Source organism: Lepisosteus oculatus, chromosome 4 (assembly GCF_040954835.1).
Source record: "Lepisosteus oculatus isolate fLepOcu1 chromosome 4, fLepOcu1.hap2, whole genome shotgun sequence".
Lineage (NCBI taxonomy): Eukaryota > Metazoa > Chordata > Actinopteri > Semionotiformes > Lepisosteidae > Lepisosteus > Lepisosteus oculatus.
In genome coordinates this window covers 27482857-27504624 of record NC_090699.1, presented here as the reverse complement: position 1 = coordinate 27504624, position 21768 = coordinate 27482857, and the positions used below count along the sequence as shown (strand labels likewise).

Genomic DNA, 21768 nt, shown 5'->3' with positions numbered 1-21768 from the left:
AGTGTTAAAGAAATTTAGGGTTCAAATTTTATTTAACCTTTCACGTTCCTTTTCTTTTTTACATATACAGCTTTCTCTATGTGTGTTCAGAGCAGTGGACGCAAATAAGAATAAAAAAATGATTCTATTTCTTATTGCACACTAAAGAAAATACAACAGGAAAACAGTAACAAGACAACAGAATGATCTGAAAGATATTTCCCCACATGCTGAGATCCAGCACAAATAGTTCATGGATTCACACACAATTTGGCTTCCCTTATCTTATGTTGTTGTGTCTTCTTTTTTCTCTCCTCTTGCTTCTTTTTATGATGTTATTAAATGATTCCCAAAAAGCATGAGAGTTGGTGGACTGTAAGTATGACCAGTCTCGGGTACACAAGTTGTGAAAGGCTGCAATAACATTACTACTCTCATGCAATCAAGGAGCTCGGAATTATACCAGATAAAAACAAATGGATGGTCCAAATGTACAGCTGCAGGTATCTTGTATTTGGTAGGTCAGGGCTTAAATAAATACTGTAAGTGAAAGGATAGAAAAAGTAGGAAGATATAATGGTGTAATAGAAGAAGAAAAGAAAAAGCATCGTACAAAAGCCTGATAATATAACAAGAAATAATATGAATATGATAAGAAATATGTCACACAGTCAAATATTTTAGAAGATGTAAAGTTTTTTTTGGAGTAGATATTATAATGGAAATCTTAACAGAAACCTGAAATTTGAAAACCCATACCTCACTCCTGGCTTTTAGAGACTATAAGTTGTTTTTACTCAATGTTTTCAACAACTCAGAATTTATTTTAACTAAGCTAAGCAATATGTTCAAATAGAAGTATTGTATGTGAGTATTAAGCAAAAAAGCACATATTGTTGGATTTACCATGTGTTACAGAGCCAGTAAAGAGAACTATCTGTCCTTCAACAAATGTTATAATATGTATTAAAGGGGTTATTTTGTGGACCGTGGAATTACATTTTAAATGAGCTACTAAATTTTTTACATCAACATGGTTGCGTAATTTAGCACTTTATATGCTGATAGCTCAAAGAGTATCTACCTTCCTAAAACACACTAAAGGTTTTTGCTGAACCTGTACATAAAATAGTTAAGAACAAGGAGTTTATCCTCGTGAAGCCACCTGTTAGTGTCTGACAGAGATGTTGCTAGGGACGATAATATATCTTTCACTCACTTCGGGAAGAACTTTTTCCAGCTAAAGGGTACTAAAAAGACTTGGAATTCTGATCAACAGCTGACAGGGAAAGAGCACCTATCTCTAGATGGTTCTTTATCTGCGCGTTAGGTCCCTGGCATTGTGAGAAGAATGAAGAGGGGCTTCAAACCTCTTGGTCTGACTGTCAGTGCATCTCGGTGTTGGAAAGCATCTAATTCACATATTATGCCACCTGGATAATTTACTAGTGGTTCACCCTAAAGAACTTTGATGAGTAGCCAGGAGTACATCAGCCTCAATGTGTAATGTGTCTGAGTTATTGGTATTGTATGTAGCCCCTGTGCCTAATTCAAAAGTTTAGTGTTAGGTTTAGCACTTGAAAGGAAGCCGTATGAAAGGTGTATTTTCCCCTTCTTGTCCTCTGCTCCACTCCCCTGGATTTCATGTGACAAAAGCTGAAAACTGCTGATGGCACTTCAGGACCAAGTGGGATTAATGGAACAAAAGGGTGCAGTAGCAGGGTTTGAAGCCCTGGGCTTCAGGTGTTGTGGATTCAGGCCTTGATAAGGTCACACATGCGATGAGTTTGAGGTCTCAGGTTGGTTGTCCTTACCACAAAAGCAATTCAATTCACTGCATAAAGCAACTATAACAAACTACTGGATAGGAAAGGTATCTGACTGCTGAGAATGGCAGGATACTATCAGGATAGGACTATCGGGTTGTGCTGACACAAGAGTTAAATATATCAAAGTTTATATGGATATTATTAAAACATCAAGTTCTAGGAATGTGAGATCTACTAAAATCTTTAAATTACTTTGCTTAAAGAAAATACTACTATGAAAATAAATTTTCAGAGGAGGTACAGTACATACTGTATAATATCTGCCAATTCAACAGAAAAAAAAGGTTGTTTATACCTTTGTTACCTTCTTTAAAGGTATATATTATTTAATTAATTTAAAATCTCTTCTTGTGAATCAGGAAAAAAAATGTTATTTTTATTCTGTTAATCTTTTTATCTTATCTTTACCATTTTTGCTTTTACTCTCAGTTTTTACTTGCTATAACATCATGCTGTATACACCAAATTTGAGAAATACATTTTACTTTTGTTATTAATCACATCATTATTAATCCATTATTATTAAAGCAAACATAATATCTTTGAACAAAAGTAAATTAACAGGGGTAGCTGAGCCAAATCGTCTTGTAAGTAATGCAAAGCACACTACTTACTTTTGGCTTTGTTTTAAATGTAATAGCCCCATTTACAAAATGTCTGTGAAATTGGTGCAGGACAAAAGCGGCAGTAACTGAGCCAACTAATTTTTGCTCATTTCATTTGAATTATTAATAAGAGAGAAATATACCATATGCTCCCAGAAGAGCTACATACATTTATTTCAAACAAAATTGCTACTGTATGGTGAAGAGTATAAGTAGCTTAACTGTTCTCTCCGAAAGAGGTGACTTATACAGGGATTTAATCAAGTATAAATCAGCCAGTGTAATTAGAGTCACAGCTGCCGCCCAACCTAAAGCTGGCACTGCTCACTGCTTATGTGCCTTCATCACCTGAATTACTTTAATCAACTATCATTATTTTTCCTCTGATCACATTATTATGACTTAGGGTAATATTTTTTAACAGGATCTTGAGCTGACTTTTAAAGAAAAGCTGTGAGAGTTCATACAGTATAAGGCTTGGGTGCATTCTCCTCAGTCTACAAACATTGATGAAAATAATATGACTCTAATCCATGTGCAGAATACTGGAGCATTAACACAGTTTTAAAGATGACATTCCTATTGGAAACAGAGGACATATTAACAATGTGTATGCTGGAAGCCCTTAAAAGGTATGTATAATGTCTGCCTCAATCTCTTCTCATGTGTTATTTTCAAAGTTGTCATGTACTTGAAAGATGTCATTTACTGTACTTTAAAAAGTCACCATAACTATACTTTGCTTTCTGACAAGATAACAACAGCATTCCAAGTACTCCCATTGCTGTTATGGAATACAGTTGTGCTCTGACTGTATTGAGTTTGTCTGTGAGCTGAGTGGATCCATGGGAGTCCCCGATTCAGCCGTTTGCTCATCTGTCCACAGGTGAACTCTGCAGAAGTATCTGAATGCCCACACCTGCTGCACTCAATACACACCAATGGAGTTGCATAGTTTAGGAATTAGGGAATGAACATTTGGCTACTTTTGGAACCCAGGAAGACCTTTTGGTGGATTAGTGCTACTGGCTGTGGACTACCTGTCATCATAGGTTGATATCCTGTGCGAGGATGCGGCTGACCTTTTGAGTAAGGTACTGTACTTTTACTCCAGTAAACCCAGCTGCAGTAACAGGTTCCTAAATGTTTATGTGTTAATCATATGTTAATTTTGTATAAAAGTGTCATCTTAATAATCTAATAACAGTACATTGTACAGTGCTGGCTGCTCTCCTGAGAACAGTAGCGCATTTGGGTAAAAAAAAAACAGTTCCTCAAAAAGGCGTGTTGATATTTGATCTTCTGCAAGAGATGAGTTTCAAAATGGACCGTTCCAATAAAGGGAAGAAAAATGATGCAACAGAGAAGGGCACATGGGAGGATCTTTTTAAGTGTCAGTTATCTGGATTAATGTTTTCTATTGTGCCATGAATAGCTGAAGTCACAGGTGAACAAAATGCAGCTTTCACACAGGGCTTAGTATCCACTCCATTTAGCCTTTGTTTCTGGACAAACATGATGCAGAAGATTCTTATATTCATTTTTTACTTTTGATTGAGGCCTTTGAATTTAAGATGAAAGCTGAAGAAGCCACAGTATCCCTGATGATTTTAGAACATTAGCTAGAAGTATCATAGTGCTGCTACCAATCTCACCTCACTAGATGAGAACTTCTCTTTGACAAGTCAAATATTTACACTGACAGTTTAGGGAAAAAGAAAATAATATATAAAAAACTCACAGGTTGTAGACCTGTACCTCTGCATCACATCTTAAAAGATATACATGAAATTGCAAAGCAGTACCTGCGGGTAGTAGAAATATATAAAAATGGAAAAGTGTTTGAAGAAGCAGGCTTTGAAAAGGATTAGTTGTTTTTGTGCACTTCCCTTATTCCTGATCAATAAAGTTTGTTGAATATCCACCCATTTTGTAACCACTTTATCCAATTCATGGTCACAGGGAAACCAAAGTCTATCCTGGCAGTCAAAGGGCACACTGGGGGGGACACAACTCCATCGCAGGGCACACACAGACAAACACAGACACACACCAGGGCTTATCTTCCCAGTGTGTCTTTGTACTCTGGGAGGTAACCAGAGCACCTGGCAAAAAAACATACAAACAGGAGGAGAGCATACAGTACAAACCCCATGCATATAGCACCACAGATCCAGAATTGAACCCTGGGCCCCAGTGCTGCAAGGTAGCACTGCTAATCACTGCACTACCAGTGGTCAGATGCCCACTCTTTCTTACAGATATACTAAACATGGTTTAAGTTTCAACTTACAAAGATTTATGTAATTTCTGAAACAATAATAAGAAATGTTTGCTCCTGTGTATTTACTCTTCAGGCGATTTATTGTACTTTTCAAGTTTAGTAAACAGGACATGTAAATGAAAAAGTTCTGTGTACTTTATAGCAGAATCAAGAATGATGAAACAGGATCAAGAGGGCCAGTTCATAAAGATGGGGCACCACCTAGTGCACAACAAGTATTACAAAATGGTTATTGTACATAATAATGATGATGATGATGATGATGATGTGCAACTACTGCAATTAAACCCAGCCCCATGTCCCATGCTACAAAATATTTATATTATTTCTGGTAAAGCATATCAAACTAACACAATCTTTGTACAGCAAAATCAGAAGATATTGCCAAAACTTGGTGAATTACCTGAATACATGAGAGACACAGGATTAGTAAAATGTATATGTTTAATTGCTTGGTAATTATGTGCATACATTTAATTTTTTAATCATATTATTATTACAAATACATATTTTGGTTTCATAACAATGGTTTTAAGTGACCATAACTAAAGTTAAGTATTGACAGTGTAAAAGTCACTGTTTGGTTGCACTGTTTTGAGACAATAGCTGCATGCAGATCATGATTCACCGAGACTTTTTCTGAAGCCCTTTTGTGTTTTAGAACATCTTGAAACATCTTCTGTTGTTCTGACTTTTTTCTGTCAGCATGTGTAAATTATATTAATCCATTGAACTTAACTCTGGAGAGTGATTTGACTAGTCTAATAATTTTCTCCTGATTAACTCCTTGGTTTCATGGGCTGTATGTTTTGGTTCTTTGTCATGTTACATGGTGCTGTGCCTCCAAATACAGTATATAGAAATATATTCTTATACATAAGCAGGCAGATATATGTTTCTGTAAATCTCAGTATTAATTCTGCTGTTTCCATGATCAATTGCATCATCAATAAAGATGAGCGAGTCAGTTCTAAAAATGGCCGTGCATGCCTAGGCTTCGAAAAGCACCTCAGATGATTGCACAGACTGGTGAGCTGAGTGGATCGCAGACTTCATGTAGTGTTTGCCTCAAACGTGGTATGAAACCACATACTGACATTTGCCCTCTGAAATTTACTTAAAGTGAATGTGATTGAATAGTTTTGGTCACCTAAAATCACTGGGTTGAAAGCATTGAATTCCCTAAAAGTAAAATTAAATGTTGTACTTATCATTCACATTAATCACATGGTCACAAATACAAATTGCTTGCCCACTGTGTGAAGCAAAAAATAACAGTTTTGACTTTACTGTCAGATTAGATTTGGAGGGCTCAATAAGTGTAAACAGATTATACCTGTCGACCCTAGAGACAAAAAGCATATTTCAGGGCAGTTCATGACCATATGTTAATGCCATTGTTTTTTTTTTCTTTTAATAACCAGATCTACCCAGCAGGTTTTGCTATGCCCGTACTGTCAGAGGACAGGCAAACAGTAAGTCCAGTGCAGTTAAGACACTTGTAAACATAGCTATGTAAATGAGGTACTTTGGTCCCTGTTAACGCTATTAGCAGATGTAAAAATGAAAATGGTTTGAACAATTCACACTTTGTCCAAACAGGGATAGGTTACTCATTCTGATGGCTGTTTAGCAACTTTTGATAATCAGATTTGACCATTAGGTGTATTAATACATTTACCAGCAACTAATTTCCTGGTGCACCTGACTTACACCTTTGTGAAGATTACCAGTGGGTTTGCATACGTAAATACCATGTGTTCAGTATGCCTAAATAATGCAAAGCAACAAGGCCATATAACACCTCTATAGTAAATAAAAACTGCTTACAATTTATCGCTAACTAAAACAGAGACTCTATTTTTTCCCTCACTGAGAAATGTCTTCTGTTTAGGAAAATAGCATTGAAATTTTCTGATAATATCTCTTGTGGTCAAGACGTTTATGCCTTCATGCAAGACAGATATGTTCCTCTTTTTTGCAAGAAAGGCTGACTTGCATTTCCCAAATCATATTCACTGGTTTAAATAGAGCAGAATGCTGTAGGTTCAAGAGAAAAACTGGAAGGCCATATGCTCAGTCCTGTTTAAGCCTTGTGCTCAGATTTTTATATCAATAATTGCCTCACCAGTTTTGAAAGAAATGAATTCAAATTTGTCCATTAAAAATGCACAACTTTTAGATGAAAGTACTACATTTCATGTAGTCAGATAAAATGAAAACTTTACACAAATGATTTTGTGAGTGTGGAACTGGATACTGTACACATCCATGCTGTCAAAGCTGAGAATGCGGCTTGTTGTAAGAAACATAAAGATCTTCATTATTACCCAGCACCCATACAAGCTGCATGCGCTAAATAACCCTCGCATCTTTGTGGCCTTTCTGCTGTTCTTAAATATGCACAATGCAAACATTAATATCATATCAATAAGCAAAAGGTGTTGTGAAGACACCTGGCAAACCCAACGCAGGACTAAACTCTGGATCGAGTATCAGTGCATCTCAGGACACACACGCAGGAACAATTTAGAGACCCCGATTAATCTAGCAGAGAAAGCCCACATGAACCTGGAGAGACAAATGACTAACAACACAGGCGGTATCAGTTGGTTCTTAGGTACAGTAGTATTGTTTAGTGGCATGTCTGTACTTAAAAAAGATATTCCGATGCACGAACATGTCATTGCAGAGAGAATGAAGCACATGTACTGTATATAAATAAATATGCTTAAAGTAGCTGAGGGATACCGTACATATTATAAATAGTTTTTTTTCCTTTATAAAAGCAATATTTTCAATTACATTCAAGTGTCGTTTGTGTTCAATTTTAAGGTAAATAAGAGAACAAAGTCCCAAGTCCCATGAGACAAGGCAATGAATATACAATTGATAGTGTACTTTATATGTCAGTGTTTAGCCTAAACTCACCTGGCAGAGGAAATGACAGTCCAGGTTATAAAGACAAGAATGGCTAACCACCACTCACATAAGATTGTGAGTAATGTTACAGATGAGAGGAGGCCATTCATCCCCTCTAGTCTACTGGGTGTGTGATTACAATGTGACCTCCTCTCCAACTCCTTTTTAACAGCTCTTGAAAACTTAGCAAAGACAAGGAACAAACAACATTAAACAACACTAAATCTGCTGATGAATGACAGGGAAAAAACTCATCAACGTCAGATTTTTGAAAGTGTTTGCCAGAGTCAGGAATGACTAAATCACACATGAATACCTCACTTGGGTTTATCACAGGTGGGAAAAAATTAACAGCAGGTTACAGTAAATGCGCATTACGACAAGGTAATACAATAAATGCAATCACCGATTACGAGCTTTTGTCAGATATTAAAAAAGCTAAATAAAAAAAGGAAAAATAAAACAAATTAAAACTGGGCTTTGATTGAGCCTTTGTTTCTTATGATTTGGGGTTAAATCCATGTACTAATGTGTGGCACATTTTTTATTGGCAAGTAACTAAAAACACACCTGCTGCTTTGAAAATTGAATTGTAACTCAAGTACTGTCACATTGTGCTGCTTTTGCTGTTGAATGAAGCTAGCTGAACATTAAAGGAAAGGTCACCAGTGGTGCCACCACAGAACCCATCCTCATGTGAGATGCAAGACCGTACAATACCAGGCAAATGCTAAAAGAACATGTGTTTACCAGTTTTCATTAATTGTTTGCCGCATCATCTCAAAACAGATCAGGGGTAAATCTAAAAAAGAAAGGGGTAATTATTCTTTATATACATGATAGTCGATCTTGAAATGCAAATTTATGATTAGCATCATTATGTGTTCATGTAATTTTACAAAAGCCCTCTTCTCATAACACAAAAGATATATTCAACTCCAAACACACCTAGAAGGGGACAGTGTGAAAGGAATTAGGACTCCACAATGAATTTATTAACGTGTAAATGGATTTATTTGGAAATCATAAACCTGCACTGTTTAAAATCCACACTTCTGACAAATGGTCCTTAACTTAATGAGAAGAGGGTGTCTTTTTTCTACAGAAAAATTGAAATGAAGCCCAAAATAAATGATCATTCTTTTTACTTGCATTAACCATGTTGGTTTAGGTCTATGGATAATGTGTTTTTCTGGGTTTTGCTTTATTTGTTAGTTTAATTTTTAGGTGTGACATTATCCAAAGATACTTAAAACATTTATTCATAAACAAGGTACTGTACCTACGACTGAACAGTGCACAGATAACCAAATGATACTGAAATATTCTCGATAGACTTCATTTGAACAGAGACAGGTTTCTGTGATTTACAGTACTGTTTGCAGCAGTGAAGTGGTAATTAGGCTGCTAAAGTTTAATTGTTCAATTATTATTGGGTTTTTGAAGGGCCAATGATGCGATTTCACAGTGTTTGAAAACAGTGTCTAAACCCCTTTGCCACATGTTATTTTTAATGGTAAGCAATTAGACAAAGGACCCTTTGACTAAGCTGTTTCTGATTCAGGCATGCCTAATGAAAAGCCTTTATTCCCAGTCTGAAGCATTTGTTAGTAGCAAATTATAGGTCATTTTCAGCCTTGAAAGGCCTGCCCCCCTGGAATTTGTCAAGAAAAATTAAATAACTCATTTTTTCTGAAACAGAAAAGGAGGACTAATTAATTGTTTTAGTGTTGGTTAAGATCCAGTTGTTTTGGATGTACAGTATGTGCTTGAAGTGACTTTTGGTAGCAATCCTACAAGAGAATCGGCAGTATTGTATCAGAGCAGTGTAAAAGGAGAACTCACTTGTTTTGATTAACATTCAAAAATCACAAGGATAAGATCAGAAATGTGGTGACTTGACATATGGCCCCCAAGACTATATTTTATTCCAAAACATCAACAGCAGCATGAAAACACTGTTGTACTGGTTTGTTTTATGCAATGTAAGTGTGCAGTACATGTGAATTACAGTATGTCTGAGAAGACATGTTTGTGGATGTCTGAGCACAGTATAGAGAGCACAGGGCAAACTAGGAGAATGCTGGATCCAGACAGATTTTATTTTTTTGCAATACCTCTTCAGGAATACACTGGAGATCTTCCATTTGATTTCAGATTTCGTTTGAACATAGGAAACCTTCATCCACTGTTACTCTCTGTATGAAGGTTATAATGTGCCATTTTGTATTCTTCGTGATCTAGGTCCTTCAGTAGTTAATTAGATAGTTAAGTAAAATGTACATTAAGAAGTCAGGCTTGTCTTGCTTTCTGAAGTTCTGTGATGCCAGCATTTCTCCTATGTTTATAGAGAATGAAGCTCTTTATCAACTTACTGTTAACAAGAACAACAAAAAATACCAAATTTAACCTGGTGACAACTTTGGCTACATTAAAATCCGTATAATAGAGTTATTACTAACATTAAAGCTCAAGATGTATACTGTAATTTGTCAAACATTTTTTTTATAGACAAGACCTTTACTATCTAATTGTGTCAGTTTTATATTGCTTTACTTTAACTTGATTAGATGAGTACACCTTAAGTTCAATTCAGACCTTTTACAAAATATCAGGCTCATCAAACTCTAACTGTATCCTAATTATTTTTTCTAATAGATCAACTTAAGTTGTTGGAGTATATCATAAAGAGAGAGGAACAGAGAGAGGTGCCGATTATTATTTGTTTAAAATAATATAATTTATATGCAAGTGTTAAATGTAAAAAACAAATCCACAGGAAGTGAGTAACTGTCCCACAAAGTCTATGCTACACTGCATTTTTTACATCTTTTTTTCTCTGCTTATGAAAATGATTTGGTGAAGCTCAGAGTACAGGTTGCCAGAGTAAAGATCAGGAATGCCCTTGTATCCAAGCCTCCACTCAGAAATGCTGCTTTTCTTTAATTAAGAGAGTTCAGCAACTGACGTTGTGATGCTTTCTGGAAAACCTGTCCTGTTTGTGAACAACACCAATCTCTCTTAGAAATAAAAAGCTGTGCATTCCACACCCAGCACAGCATCTGGTAATCAATGGCGCTATCACTATCATGATTCCACCAACAGAGTAGCTGGACTGCCTGTTCATTACACTATGAAAAGGCTGCTACGAAAAGAGCCCAGGGTTCATATAGACTGTAGGGACTCATTAATTCCTTAAATATCAGCATCAATTAAGGAATTCCTGCCATTTTGAAAAATAATTCTATGGGTGACTTTTTAAAAGGTCTTTTTTCTTATTTTGGTCTACTTTAAGCTTGAATTGCAGCCACATTTGTGTGGCACTAGGGATGTTTAATATGCCCAATTATTTTTTTATTGCTTGTTTTTATTCTACTTTTATGATTTGAATTGAGATTTACTCTTTTGCATAGCACATAGGACAGATGGTGTTTACCACATACAGTATAGGCCCTGTGTTTCCACTGATAAAGACATTAATAAATATTATAATCTCAAGATGATTCAAGTGCAGGTGTAGGTTGCATTTTAAAGAGATGTTTTGAATTATTGAGTTGTTCTGCATTTTTTTAGTTTTTTCTTTTCTAATTGTTCATTTTTAAAACAATTTCAGGTATACTGTATGGATAAAAAATGGTTAATAATCATTTCAAATGAAAATGTGCATTGGGGTATGATTTTGCACATTGTTATTTTTCTGAATATAAATTATGGTAGATGATTGAGGATACAGAATCTGTAATGTTTTTGATTGCTTATATTACAAAAGAGGTGTGTAACTAGTGTCATACAAATACCCCCAATGCAGAGGGGAGCAGGGATGATCAATCAATCACTCTAGACTCAGCAGGAAAACTACATAGGGGAATGTTGTGCAGAAGAAGGCGAGCCATGCTTTTCGATATGGCTATTGAGAGGATACAGGTATTGGTTAATCCACCACTGCTCAAAGTCTTTTTTATCTTATGAATGGAAAGGTAGATTCTGTTGAATTAGGCTCTTAGAAGCCTGGCCTGTTCTGAACAGTGTAGGGAAAGAAGTGCTAGTATGGATACCACAAGCATAACACCAGTCTTGATATCAGGTCAACCACTACTTGCGGAAAAAAAGAGTAGTGAAGTACACAATTTCTTAAAGCTCTACATGTGGGTAATAATTGACATCAGAAACAGTGCCTGAATCATAGGTACAGTGTTCTGGTTCATTCTGGACACTCAGCAAGAAAGACAGGACTGTATTTCAAATTAGGGATTTATTCTTGCTGAAGTGGAACTCGACCACCCTGCCTTTTATTTAATCAGCCATTGTTGCCATCTAGAGGACGCTCACTGTATAGCATCATAGCACCACCCTTTGGGAATGGCGGGACTTTTCAAGTGCCTGTATCCTACCCGAGGGAGAGAGAAAGAATATTTTATTCATCTTCATGCACCCATCATTTCATCCTCTTTAAACACTAAATGCCTTACTTTCCAAAACTGCTAAATATCTGTGAACCCAGTTCTGAAATATTACAGAGGCCTACTGTGTGCATATTTAGTAGGCCAAACTGCAAGTACCATAGACTCTGAACTACAGTGTGTATAAGCTTATAAGTTGTAAAGGAATATGTGTTTCCATGCTACCAATGGTTTATGGTCAAAAAGTGATCTTTTTGTGACTTCCAAAATTTCTTTTTACTACAGTTTGTCATTTGTAATGAGTTACACTCGTTTTGTAAGAGTTTATTCTTGGTGAATCTGTTCACAGATTAGTACAATACAATATGTCGATTTACAATATAGAATGTACAATTGATCCATTTTGGGCACAATTTAATGGTATTCAATGTCTTACTCTTACAAAGAAAATAATTCTAAGATGCCGAGCTAAATATAATTATTTAGCGAGTATAATTTGAAGAAAAAATATTTTTGATAATATGCTGTCATTGTGACAATGACTACAGCATTTTACTATTGTTATGGATATCTTACATTTTTCAGAATTATTCAAGTGGGTTATGTATCACAAATGAGAAAATTTAAGACTGAGTATGCAGACTTAAAATAAATGTATAGAATATCTATATTGAGAACTTAAGCAAATTCTCACTCTGCTTAGAGTATGACAACAGATAATTTTGCAGAAGTCCATATGCCATAGCAGCCAAAAGAATACAATGGTCTAAAATATCCTTCATGCTTAATTAACAGGTATCTTTCAAAAACATGAATAAAAATAATTTCTTCTTATTCCTAAAAATCTTATGGTGTTCTATTAATGTTATTTGAGATGGGTGTGTAAAGAGAAATTATTCGGTAGAAATAAATGTCAGGTCCAGTACAACAGCTTTTAAAAATGTTTAATTTATGAGCACCTGAAATTCAGAACAGTTGAAACTCTCAATATTGTTATTGTTTTTTAAAGGATAAATACTCTAGCCTTGTCATTTGTTTAACGGCATTAGGTATTGTGGCTTCCAAGTGGCACAGCTAAATTGTGTCATAGTCCCAACGACTGCTTAGAGCATAGACACAGTTATTGTTTAATGGAGAGTAGGCAAATCTCAGGCAAATGCATGGATATTTTTTCTTCGTTTTCACATTCATCAGAGAGTAAAAAAAAAGGTTTGCATGCGTATCTGATCATATGTTGTATATTACAATTAAATTTGCTCTTCAACCAAACAGTTCAATGGAAAAGCAAAAAAACAAACATTTTATTCACTGTTTGCCTTCTTCTGCCTTATTTGCATTAAAACTGCAGCATATTAGAGAATCAGTTATCACAATCTCCTATTGTAGTGTATTTTCAAAGTCTGTTAACTGGTTTCGAGCAAATTTAATCAATCTGTTTCTGAAAGGTGTCTCGTATTAACATAAATCAGCAGCTTTATCATATGTACAATAACAATAGAAAATCTTGAGTTCTTTAAAAAAAATCTTTAAAAAGATTTACTCCAAATCTCCAAATACTTAATGTAGAGACTGTAGACATACAGTACAGTCTACAATAAATTCTAAAGAAAAATGTACACAACAAGTGCTAACGGCCTACAATTATACGATAAAAATATCGTGTCTGTATAAAGGTTTATGTACGGTATGTTGACATAAGAAATTATGCATTTTTTCACCGTGACTCCTGTTTTGATGAAAATCTTATTAATAATCTCCTGTAATTAAAGTGGGTGGATGGGTTTACTTTGTGGGGCGTAAAGAAAAATGTTGAAGAAATGAATTAGCTGATTGTTGGTTCTCTTATTCCAACCCCTGGATTTAATGCACAGTTACATTGGAGAAGACTGAGCTTGTCTGTCCTGAAGCTACTTAATACTTCCCCAAGAAATAAGTCTGAGAAGGATGAGTGCTAGCCAGTCTGTGGAGCTTTAAACTTAAACACAAAGTTCAAAGTGTTTTGCAGAGGAACAGCAGCTCTGCCTGCACTGTTCTGCATATTGTAATAAACTGTAATTCCCAACAACAGTATTATGTTTGTGCTGAAGCTAACAAGGCTTGGAAGGCTGGCAGTGTAAAATTGGAATAACTGATGCCTGTTGTCCTGCTCCAATAAAAAAAAATAAACATGGTTCCTGATAGCAGACAGTATTTTATTTATTTTTATGATAATGTTTAGAAAATGTTTATTTTCTAAAGTTTAAAAGTTTATATTTGTATTGCTATTAAATAGTTATGATTCCTCAGTTCTTTAGTAGCAATGAGAGGAGAGGCTATGCTGATCTATCTATCTATAACATTCGATCAAACATACAGTATGTTCAAAAGCATTATGACGATGTGAGCAGACATGCCTATTCCAGCAAAAATACAGGAGTCCTAGAAATTCTACATTTTTAACATTTTCAATGATGTGAGAGATTTCTAATTTTCTCAGGTTTTGGAACATACCTGGATGTTTATTTCTTGCTGTACACAGACATATTGGTAACAGGAACTAAAGAAGGTTAGGCCTGATAAACAAATTAAGAGAAAATAACAAAATGTACAGTATGATTTTCAAGGTAATCAACAGGGCAACTTTGTAATAATTTTAGTGTCCCACTTTTCTATCTCACCACATACAGTAATATCCATCTAAAAAGGGTGTTCACTTAAGTGAAAAAAAAGCTTTTTTCCATTTTACATACCTATTTTGCATTTTTCTATATTTTGTACTTTCACCTGTTAAAACGTGTTCCAAATACTCAGGATCAGATTGTGCTGTGAACCATAAAAACATTGAAAATCACCATAGAAATCTAGTTTTTGACTGTGACTGATACAAATCACTGCTTTGTACTGTAGGTGTGCGCTTAAATAGATTCGGTGTGCCTGAGACAGGCATGGACAGAGGGAGGCGAGGAATAAAATTATCTTCTCAACAGCGGGCAGCATTGTGACATGCAGAAAACAAGGCTTCATTCTAAGAAGGAACCCAGAGTAAGGAAAAAAAGTACTCAACAGAAAAGGCAATCAGCTTTCCCTACAGCAGACAGAGTGACTGCAAGGAGGCCTTAAATGAACAAATTTGTCTCATTTTAGAAAAGCCAAAGCTCCCATGCTTTTAGCAATGTAACCTGGTGATAAACATTGCTTTCAACAAGGCCGAGCAGCCCTTTGATTGTGGTTTGTGTATTGCTAAACGGCAGCAGAATGTATTGGTGCAGAAACAATAGACTCTGCTGGAATAAAAGGCCTTTGCCGTATCCCTGTTAGTTGTCTATTATCCCCAGTCTCCTGGGTACTGCAAAATAGGGGGCATGTGTTATACAGACATTTATCATGTAATTACAGCTTTAGGATCAGTTTCTGATGGTCTGTGATGATTACTAATAATTACTGTGCATTTCACGCCTCTAAAAGCCCCAGATGGGGTTCCACGAGTGAAACACAAAGGGACATTTTTCCTCAGCCTTTAAAGGTGCTCATTAGCTAAATTAATTGAACCATATGTGTCCAGTGTCTAATTAGCAACTTGCCAAAGGAAAAGAAGTGTGACGTCTCCGGAGCACTATATGCCACTCATGCAACCAAGCATTGTGAGGTTAAACGCTTTGCTGTAAGGATATGTTTTCTCCACAGAAGTGCATTGGCAGTCACAGAGATTGATATGATGGATGTAGGGACAATTGAGCCATTGGTAAAGGAGAGGCTGATCTGATATGCTTATATGTATGCCTAATTCCTCTTTGATAAGAAAATGCTCCCTATTCCAGAACTCTGATTACTTGTCACCAAAGAGTCTTTTTTTTTTTTGTGGAACGCTATGGATTCAAAATAAAATTTACTTGGAATATTGCTTTACTGTCCAGTCATTCATCTTTATATCTAGAAAGATTTCTCCAGCGATGAGAGATAATTTGCTCTTTGTATGAAAGTCAATAAACTGAACAAGATATGTGAATATATAGAGACCTCACCTGGAATGCAGTAAACCCTACTGTTGCTGGATCACCTGAAACAACAGTAGTGTAGTGCCATATTATAGGATCATTGGGCTTGCATAACATGTAGGACCTTCACTGCCCCTCAGGCCCCGTGGCCTACCCATGAGCAAAATGCCTTGCCTGAGCTGTGAGAGACATGATTGATGCTTTACAGCAGAGGTGGAGTGACCAGTCCCAGTCTTGGAGAGCTAATTTGTCTGCAGGTTTCCTATGTCTTTTAACAACAGCAGTGTCAGAAGACCTGAGAAAAGTTGTTAAACTGGTCTAATTAATCCCGCAGTTCAGTGATTTATGTCTTAAAGAGATTAAATAGAATGAAAACAAACATGGAAGACTGCGTCAAAGGCACAAGAAGAAGAATAAACACGTACTGTAGGAGTAATGTTTTTTAAGTAGAACATGATTTTCACTTTGGTTTAAGGTAACTGCAACAAGACAAACTTAATGAAAGAGCAACTGAGTTCTCCATGCCTAATCTGTGTTCTCTTTTAGGAAGCCATTACGACACTTGATGGAGCTCTGTACTGGAAAGTGTAATAAAGAACAGAGAAGCTTTGAAAGCTTCTGGATAAATACCTCTTATCTAATTTTATTCGACATGTTCCCATTCTTACCGACAGGACAGCATTAGCGAAAGAATAAAGTAAATGATTATTGATTAATATAGACAAATGATGTGATGTTGAAACACACATTCTTTATTTCAAGTGGTATTTTTCGCAGTACAAGATACAGTCAAAGTACCTGAAACAGCACTCTTATTGATTAGAAAGAATATTGCTTATTTGTTTTGCAAAATTAAATATTACAATGTGCTTTTCTAAGGCATATGCAAATCATATTATTTGAATTAACCATATTTAGCCTGTATTTTTTTGTTTATTCTTCGTAATCATTTATCTTTTAATCTGCTCCAATAATTCTCAGAACAGGACACTTTTGCTAGGAAAAAAATGAAAGTCTTTTAAGGTAAAACACAGGAAAGCCAAGTAAAATCGGAATCAGTACTATGTACAATGAGCTTTTATTTGATACCATGACATTGGTGTTTTAGGTAAATGCATTTTTGTCAGTAACAATATGGACATATAAGCTGTACATAAACATATAGAAAATAATAAGGAATACATCAATCATTCTGTGAATTGTTTTTTCAGGTACACTATTGCGGGAGTCTCTAGCCTTGGTCCTGGAGAGCTCCAATACAAATATCCGTATACAGTAGGTTACCATAAATTACCTGTTACTTGTTTAAGTAACTGATCAACTGAGCAAACAATGTTTCAGTGAAAGGAACACTGGTCCTTGAGGGCTGAATGATATTCTAAATTTTGCTTCCAGTTTTCTCAGATTTACTGAACACAACACCTGTTTAACTGATCACAGTTAAATTGGCCTTTAGAAAGGCTACTTTCAAAACTTCATGGACTGGGGCTCCAAGTATCAAAGTCTGAGACCCCTGCACTGTTGCTGGTGAGCTGGACAGTTGATAGATGTGTTTTTTTATTTGAAATATTTATTTTGTTCATCATCAGGTTTATTTCAGCTTTCGGTTTAAAGGCCATTGGCAAACATTCAGATCCATTACATTGCAGAACTGTGCTATAGCCATCTCCTCAATTACCTAATTGAGAACATTCCCTACTTTTTCCCAAAAGCAGTTCCTCCCAGGCATCATTTGGATACTTCCTCAAGTGCAGCTTTTTATCACAGATTCCATCAGTATGCAAATCCGTATAGATGAATCTTTCCTATTGTATTTGGAATAATTTGTGTTGAACCTGCTAGTCATAGGGAACAAATATACAACAAGCTGTTTACCTGTCAGTCCACCTTTATTACCAGCTTTACTTTTTTCAAATGGAAAAGAAAACATTATTTCCATCTTTAGTAAAAGTGTTCTATGAAATTTAAAGTCAATCAGAACTTAAAAAATGAAGCAAAGCATACACAAATCACAAATCTTCTAATCTCTCTTAATATATGAAAGGCTTGTTGCTTCTGTACAAAAAAATCAAAGTGATTTCACTGGGTAAAGCTTGTATTAGCTTTAACTTAAACCCTGAACCAGGGCTCTAAAGTCTACACTTTCAAAGTCATAATAAAATGTTTCAGGGGACATCATTCACAGACTCTGGAGGTCTGTGAAACATAGGAATACTAAAAGGTTAAATTGTTGAAAAAAGAGCGGAGATGTTCTTATCATTGCTCCAGAAAACTACAAATGTTTGTCTTAGAATATACTGGGCTCTTGTTAGTAAAGAAGTAGTACTGTATGTTTGGCAGAATTGAATGTAGACAGGCAACAGAAACTAGGAAAAGACAAACCTGAACCAGAACCTGTCTATTGATTCTGTTATTTACCTGTACGATGTCTTACTTCTTTTATGCTTTTGATCAAGTTAATGTTGACTTTTTAAACAGCAGTACAAGGTGCAGGAACGTTGAATAGCGTTGTGTGGGAGAGGAGATCACAAATATACAAGAGAGTGTTCATGGGTGTCCAGTCTTAGATGTGGTAATGCTTAACTGTATATCTACATCCCTTCATTTTTTATCTTTAAATCTTTAAAGCTATCATTAAACCACCTAAACTACTTTCCAAGAGCAAAATAATCAAAATAATTTTTGTGTTACTACACAGCTCAGACATGATCTGTTTTTCTGTGTGTTGTGTTTGTTTGGTAAAGCATATAACTTGTAGCAGGATACTGGTATGTCTGAAACTTTTAAAAGTTAATAATACTTAACCAACTTGCTGAAATATTTTCTTAAGACCATGCACATTTATCTTGTGAATATCTGACTTAAATGCCTTTCACAATGCCCACTGAATGCCCATCTTTCAAGCTACTGTATGAAGTGCAAAAGAGATAGAATGGGAATAACAATAACAATTAAAATATGACTATTCTCTCATATTTCAATTAAGAAACCATGGTAGCTTGAAATCTGAAAATAAAATTCATAGATAAACAAAAAAAACAAAACAAAAATGACTCACTTTATTTAGATCCAGTAAACCTAAAACTAGAAAAGTCACATGTCTGTTGTAGCAAAATGGCCATAAAAAATGTTTCAAAGCTCTTTTATTCAATTTTCTTTGCTGTTCTCTGGATTTGATGATACAAGTTGTTGATGTAGAGTTAGAAGTTAAAAAAAACAAGAAGGGAAGAGGAAAAATCACCTTGCGAAAATTAAACCTGATTTTTTTTTTATCTCAGTGTGCAAGAGTTTGTATATTGGGCTCCAGCTTGAAATATAGTTGCTTGTCATTGTATTTTGTGCTTTATCAGGTCCAGCATAAATCAGAAAGGTCAGGCTGCCAGAGATTTAATCGGGGCCGGTCTGGGAGGGAGCAGTTCGCGGGGTAGAGCTCAGCCGCCCTGACCCCACCGTGAACTGGGGGAGACGAATCACCAGCAGGTGCAGCTTGACAGAACTCAATGTTGCATTCAAGTTTACTCTTTGTGCAATTCTGAGAACGGGAGGATTGTGTGTTTGAATCGAATACCCCAGGGTTTTCCCTCTGCATTCTCACAATTACCTGAGCCAGAAATGGGGAATTCTTCTTTGAGCACGGCAGCCCCCGGTCAAGGGCAGTTCACATTAAAGGCTGTGACTGGCACAGGTTACTACAGGACAAAAGCCAACAAAATCAAAAAAATAGAACCGTCCTGTTTAATAGAAACAAATTGCTCTCCACTTCCCAGTGACACAGATAGCAGACCATTTGTACCTGCTGCCCTTTGTTGGGAACAACAGAAAGGAAATGTACTCATCCTGGGAAAGATAAAGTTCTGGCTTTTTGTTACACTTGGTTATCTTAGCCCCCCGAACAAGCACAGCGGTTAAGTAGTTCAGGTGCCTTGTACATTCTGTTTGATTAAAGGTCTGTAATTCTGGCCCGGGTGGAAACAGCTCAGCTGCAGTGAGCGCTGATGAATGAAGGGCTTGTTGGAGCTCAGTCAGCGAGACTCAGCGGGGCTGCCTGTTTACAATGGGCCTGAATGAGAGCCTGTTGGGTTTGCATGTCCCTCTCTGTTGAAGAAGGACAAGGGCTGTGCATTTTCAGGGGGCTGTGTTTCATAAGGTTGCTCACAAAGGCGTTTTGAACAGAGGAAACACAGCTCCTCTGGAACACATATACAACTGGACACAGTATATAGAATCACAGGCGGTATCAGCTTTACCTCTCAATGTACACCTTTCATCTTGACATGAAAAAGGTCATGGATGAAGGGAGCAGAAGGCTGATGCAATTTGACATCTGACACAGCAAATTCAATAATTTTAATTTGGCTGGTGACTTATTTTATTAGTGAGAAGTTTTCAAGTTCCAATCATGATATTTACTGACCATTAAAACATGTTTCATACAGTCCTAACTTTTAGCTGTTCACATTTCTTGAAAGTAATTTCAGTCACTGAACAAAAGCCTGAAGTTTTCTAAAACACAGTAAACTGTTGATCACTTTTGTAAATCCCAAAATCAATGGATGCACAATCGGGGCAATAGCAAGCCAAACGTGACATTACTCTGCTATTTAGGAGAAAGAGAGTTTGTTTTCTTATTTAAGCTCTTGAGAGGGTTTCTTTTAACAGTCAGTTTACCCAGTGAATATTTAATAGAACACTTGTCAATTGTTTATGGAACGGTTTGCTGTTAGTATACTTTAGAGCTTGACATTGACAGTTTCACAACAAGGTCCACAGAACCGTTGAGGAAGACTGTCTGTCCATAATCTGGCTTTTGTATGGTGGGCAAATTAATACAGTTGTGCTTGGGAATTTAATTCTAGCCAGGTGCGTTTATTTGAAGGATGAAACTATTAATCTGTCAGTGCTGCTTTAGTCTAATTTCTCTTTCAGGTTTCAGCAACCAGAGGACTCCAGTTTGGACTAAGACCAGAAAAGCTCTTGTCTTCCTCCTCCCAGCTTGTCCTTCTATTCACCTCAAGACTGGTCAAGCAGAAATGTGGGTCACAGTCTAAGCAAGGTTTACTGCCAAGGGTTTGTTCATGAGGTGAGAGGTCAAGTGTAATGTTAAAGGTCAACTCTGAAGCTTGGGGAGATCAGTTTACAGCACCTAGATTATTGTTCTTAGATGGGAAAGGAAAAGAGCAATGGAATGCACCATCAGGATCTCTTTCCCTCAATAGTATGAGAATACCAGGAACAATGACCATTCAACTAGAAATTTAATTTAATTCTTTTTTTTAGTAATATTGTAATATCTGTGAACAATACCAGAGATTGCAGGATAATCCGTTTATTAGGAAAAAATATATATGTGTGCATGAATGTGCTGTCAATGGTTTACCTTGTAGAATTGAGGGAATCCACCATTTTATAGATACTGTATATAAATAAGTATAACTACAGATGGTTAAAAACGATACTTATTTTGATATAAGAACCAACAAGCAAAATGATTGAAAAGTTCCCTTTAAATTGTATCTGAAATGTATAGTTGTGCAAGATCTCATAAAAACGGTTAAATAAACTGTCTGTATTATCCATCAGACTTGTATATTATTTTAGTACTTGGCTCACAAGTGCTGGCCAACAATGCCTAATTTGTCATCGAAGCTGTGTAATAAAAGCTTTTGAAAAATCTGTCACTATATGCTTTGCAATGACCAATCATTATTTTGACAGGCGATTTAAATATGACTGAAAACACTGGCATTGACCTGTAATAGAAATGACCACTTGTCC

General features: G+C 36.0%; 1 protein-coding gene across 1 annotated transcript in view; it reads left to right on the top strand.

The window, feature by feature from the left end:
* The window catches only part of bub3 (BUB3 mitotic checkpoint protein), a 126235-nt gene extending 104698 nt beyond the window's left edge, over positions 1–21537 (top strand). The window contains exon 8 of the mRNA XM_069189007.1: positions 20920–21537. Coding sequence (XP_069045108.1) covers positions 20920–20953 — 34 coding nt within the window. The 3' untranslated portion in view covers positions 20954–21537. The remainder of the gene's footprint in view (positions 1–20919) is intronic.
* The last annotated feature ends 231 nt before the right edge of the window (positions 21538–21768 follow it).